The 5,314-nt window shown below is 41.6% G+C and overlaps 1 protein-coding gene across 1 annotated transcript; it reads left to right on the forward strand.

Annotated features, from left to right (window-relative positions):
• Positions 1-4,329: 4,329 nt before the first annotated feature.
• Positions 4,330-4,842, forward strand: LOC131251552 (uncharacterized). The gene has a single exon (XM_058252313.1). It carries the CDS (start codon positions 4,511-4,513, stop codon positions 4,721-4,723), a length of 213 nt encoding a protein of 70 aa, XP_058108296.1. The 5' UTR covers positions 4,330-4,510; the 3' UTR covers positions 4,724-4,842.
• Positions 4,843-5,314: the final 472 nt, after the last annotated feature.

Here is a 5,314-nt window from a genome sequence, read left to right on the forward strand (position 1 = left end):
GGACCTAAACTTTTGTAAAGTGTGTTTATACACCACTTCAGAGTCTATATAAAGACTACCGATTCCAGTTTTAAATATATGAAATTATTATCTCTCTTATAAAACTCTCTCTGATACGGTTTTAAGAATTTTACTAAGTTCATCGCTGAGTCAACTCAGCATTTTCGGATTAAATTGCAAGTGATTCGAGCCCGTGTACAATGAGTGCACCGCTGGGACCAGGTCATAGTCGTTGTATCCTAGAGGTCGATTACTCTGGAAACTTGTTGCATTTGGGACGCTGTCTAAGGAGAGAAAATTCGATTTTAACCCGAGTGACTTAGTCACGCCTCGACTTAATTCAATAAGTTCTTCTTTCTCAAAATTTTATTTTATTTTATTTTATTTTTTATTTTTTCTTGATTTTAATAGTCTATTTAATTCAACCAAATATTCCAACATAATGGATGCCTTTCATCACTAAAATCAGAAGTTTGGATAATCTCTGTAGCGTGTTTAAGGGATAAGAGATATTTTATTATATGAAAAGGAATATAAGCGGTTCTAACAGTAGGTAGAGCAATACAGGTTGGCTCTGACGGATGCAAAACGAACACTATCAAAAGTGTGTCACTGCAAAGCACACTATCACCGTACACGTGGCGCAAACTTACAAGATTTGAAGCATTTATTTATTGAGCCCTAGTAGAGCATGCCACACAAGATAAAATCTACGGTTCAGATGATTGACGAGTTGTATATGATGAGTGTCAGCAGATCCGTGGAACTTAACCCCTGACCATCCATTTGTAATTCACGTAGGGACCAAATAACGAACGATCCGGATGGCAACTAAATAGCATGACTGGGTACGTTTATTACTGAAGAGCGTTCCAGTAAATGGCTAACATCTGACTTTGAATTTTGAAATATCAAGATCAAAACCGTTAAAATCGCAATTTTTTAGGCTCGCATTTATTTGAACTTACGGTAATTACCCTACATTCGAATTGTGTGGGGCCCACCCATGATGTAATGTGGAATCCCGACCGTGAATCTGGTGTTCCTTATGTTCACCGTGCGTCCCAAGAATCATCCTTGTGGAAAACTCAAGTGGACAGCAATGTATTATCATGCCTAACGTGGTGTGGCCCATCTGAGGTTTTGAATGGCGTAAGCTTTGGTAAGTCCTTTCATTCCAGTGGGGTGCACCTGATGAACTGGTTGGATGGAATATAAACACTTGCTGTACCCCAGATTTCATCTGGAAATTTCTATTGTAAGTGTGTAATGGATGGGTTGGATGGTACTCAAACACAACGATTGGCCCATGCAGCCCGGAGATCATACCAATGGATGTGATCATATTCAATTAAAAACAAACAAAAATTAACGGTCGTTCTTGTCAGCTTAGAATAATGACGGCTCAAAATTGGCATCTGTGGGTGATATTGACCACCCAGTCAATGGACAGTCCCCGTTGAATAAAGGTGGACCGTTGTCCAGTCAATGGACCGTTAAACGGCTAAGACTGAGAGAAAAAAGAAAAGAAAAGAAAATTAACAGATTTCATGGCTAGGATCTTCATAAACACACAGGAGGCATCCCCATACACGGCCAAGATCTGGCATCAAGTCTAGATTACGTAATTATGAGGCCCACATGCATGGATTAATCAGTCCTTAAAAGTCCATCCTGATTAGTCTACATAGCCAGATGTACGGTAGTGATGTGCCTTAAGCTTACCAGGAATCGTACAATGCTGAAGCCGAATGTTGTTACGTAATTGGGGCTTTCTCTGATTCAGTGATCTAATCGGTGGTTCCTGTGATGGCCCACCACGAGTCACCGGCCAAGCGGGTTTATCAGATCCGACTTGGGCGAGTCCCCACTCGATTCAGGCCCTTGCGACATCCGTTCTGTTCATCAGTTTCTCCAACTCATGCTAGGATTTGATCCAAAAATTGAGGCAGATCCAAAAATCAGGTGGGCCACACCATAAGAAACAGTGTAAATGAATGCTTAGACCATAGAAGTATCGAGTAAGGCTGATATTTGTGCTTTCCCTTCATCTCGGTGGGAATTACCTTATAAACGGGTCGGATGGCATATAAACATTACAGTTGATTCCAATAAGCGTTCAATCCCTCTGGTACTTGTGTGGCCCACACGAGTTTTCATAGAAAGACCACTGACGAGAAGGAAACGGATTGGCTACTCCCCCTGCCACCAGCTTCTTGGCTGGTGGTCGGTGCTCTGTGGGCCTCATCATGATGTTTGTGTTTCATCCATTTCGTTCATCTATTTTTACATATCATTTTATGGCTTGATCCCAAAAATGAAAAGGTTATAAATCTCATGTCGACAACACCACATGAAAACAATAGTGACTGGATATCCACCATTAAAATCCTCCTAAGGCCCACTATACTGTTTATTTGACATCCAATCTGATGATTAGATCATACAGGCGCAGATGAAGAGAAACAAACAAAGAACAGCTCGATTCAAAACTTTCATGGCCCCCAAAATGTTTTTAATGGTCTACCCACATTCAACACTGTTTCCTGTAATGTGGTCCACTTGATATTTGGATATACCTCATTTTTATACTCGTTCGTAAAAGGATATATAAAAATAGATGGATGGCATGGATGAAACACATACATCATGGTGGGGCCCACATAGCACCGACCATCAGCCATAGGCTGGTGTCAGGGGGAGTAGCCAATCCGTTTCCGACGAGAGATGATAGTGATTGGGTTAGGATCAGATTGGATAAGCCTGGAAATAGGGTCCGCGTTTTCCCTGAAATTCAGCACTACTCCGCGTTCAAGGATGGGAAGGACGTCCACGCATTTCTAGAATAACGAGTCAATTGACTCCTTTAGAGTATGAGCTTATCCATGTAAGTGCTCCGCGTCGGTCCAGTTTGAGTGTGATTACTGGCACGCTACCTTGGAATTGACCGAACCAGCCTTCCATTCAAATTTATGGGGTCCACCGTGATCTATATGTTTTATCCATGCTGTCCATTTATTTTAACGGATCATCCATTTATTTTAACGGATCATTTTAGGACATGAGTCCAAAAAGAAATCAAATCGAAGGCTCATGTGGACCACAAGTGGACCACAACACATGAAGAAGTATGACTTGTTAGGATATTATTGTTAAAAACTTCCCGGGTCCACATCAGTTTTGCATCAAGCTGATATTTATGTTTTCTCTTATACATGTCATAAGCTTATGACCACGTTGGATCGAAGTTAAATATTACGGTGGGTTGTAGGAAGTTTTGAATGATAAGCGTTCAATCGCGGCTGCTTCGTATGGTGTGGCCCACTTAAGCCTTCTATCTACCTTGTATTTTTGGTTCATGCCCTGGAAACAATCTAGGATGAAAAACGCTATGTCACGGTGCGGTAGTATCAATCCAAGTCCCTATGCTCGACCTTATAAGCGGTATGGATGGTATATAAACATCACAGTGGACCTAAGGAGGTTTCCACGGTAGAAATTTCCCTACTTTCTTTTTCAATATGCAGTCCACTTGAGTTTTGGATCTGTCTCATTTTTTTGACACAAGCCCTAACAAGATCCGGGAAAATAGATGAACGGTGTGGATTTCTGACAAAAATTACGCTGGGCCACACCTAGCTTCTGAGGGTGGTGGAAAAGGTATAAGAGGCAATTCGCGTCCTTACTGTATGACCCATCTAAAAATGGACCGTGAGTTTGACGATTCAGCATAAGCTACATGCGTGCCAAGTGTACACTTGTTTGGTCCATGAGAACTGATCACCTGCAGTCAAGGTACCACAATTAATGGTACCATGCCATCGTACCGGCCAACATGCATATGTAATTTATGTAGGTCATCAGTACAATGAAAATGGTGGGCCCGACAAAGATGATTAACTATAATAAAATCATGCAGGTGCTCTGATTAGGTGGGCTGCACCATTGGAATCAATGGATAACCTACAGTCTGACTCAACATACAGGTGTGTCCCACTTACTGACCCAATCAATCTGATTTTAGAATATGATAATCATCATGGTGGGGTCTATCACTCCAATGCTACTGATTTACCAAAAGAGTTTCATGCTCTCTGGAAAGATGGAAGAGTACCAAAAATTGTGGTACCCTTGCATGTACCAAATACTCCTCTTCTTCTCTAATATGGCATAATTGTAATTGAAAGTCGACACAGGGGCAATTCCGTACCCATTCTTCGCAACGGTTCAAAAGAGCCGTCTGAAATGAATCCAAGCAAGAGACGTTTCCCACCTCTTCACGGACATCGTGATTTCTCTCTCGTATATATACATAGAAGACTTTCAAAGACAACAAGTTATTTTCTTATATACTCATCTCTCTCCCTCTCTATCTATAAGAAGAACATCAAAACCTCCGTGTTTCTCTTCCTTTTGCCTCCAGAAGAAAACCCAAGTTTTCTCTCTCAAAGACGAGAAGAAGAAGAGAAGCTATTTTGTTTTCTTGTTTTTCATTCTCGATTACAGAGAAATGGAGAACAGAAGAGAAGGAGAAGAAAAAAGGGAATTGGTTTTTCCAATTCACAGCCAAGTGAGGAAGATCAAGCAAGAAGATGAGAAGATCAAGGACCCTGAGCCATCTCCACCGCAGCAGCCCGATACCAGACGGGCAGTCCTCAGAGAGATCACGAGGCAGCTATCGCGATCGCCACTCGGGCGAGTAATCTCAGTATGTGAGATGTAGATTTTGACGAAGATGATGACGATGAGTATGAAATATAAGTGGGGCTTTTGTATATAGATTCACACCATCCCCTTTTGTTTCGAATATGGGAGATTGGATTTTAGAATTTTAGACTTCTCTATCTTTTCTTGGATTTTTATTGTTCCTTTTTTTAGTAGTATATTTGGTTTTTTTTTTTTTTCTCCTCTTTCTTTTATTTATGATCATGATAATAGAGAGAGAGAGAATTCTATTTTTTTGGTGATCATCGATTCGGAGACTGTAAAATGGGCCTGCAGACGGGCTTTGGACTTCGGGCCTGGCCTGCCTCAGGCCGGACTTAGGCAGTAGGATCAGGCCGTATGGCTGGACTCAGACTCAAAACATAAGCGTGCTTATCAATCGGACCGGGTCTGGACTGTGTACAACTGCCGTGGGCTGTCCCGAGTCTAGCCGGCCCATTAGATTTGCAAGTGTTTCTTTGTGGTTCGGGTGGGCCCCATCATATTGTTTGTGTAAAATCCACCCCGACCAACTAATGCGTCACACAATTTTAGGTCCACCGAATAAATATCAGCCCTATCCATTATTCAAGTGGACTTCACGATTAAA

The sequence above is a fragment of the Magnolia sinica genome, chromosome 7 (assembly GCF_029962835.1).
Source record: "Magnolia sinica isolate HGM2019 chromosome 7, MsV1, whole genome shotgun sequence".
Taxonomy (NCBI): Eukaryota; Viridiplantae; Streptophyta; class Magnoliopsida; order Magnoliales; family Magnoliaceae; genus Magnolia; species Magnolia sinica.

What these genes read in the sequence shown, in the direction of transcription:
- LOC131251552 (XM_058252313.1), top strand. Translation starts at nt 4,511, where the DNA reads ATGGAGAACAGAAGAGAAGGAGAAGAAAAAAGGGAATTGGTTTTTCCA.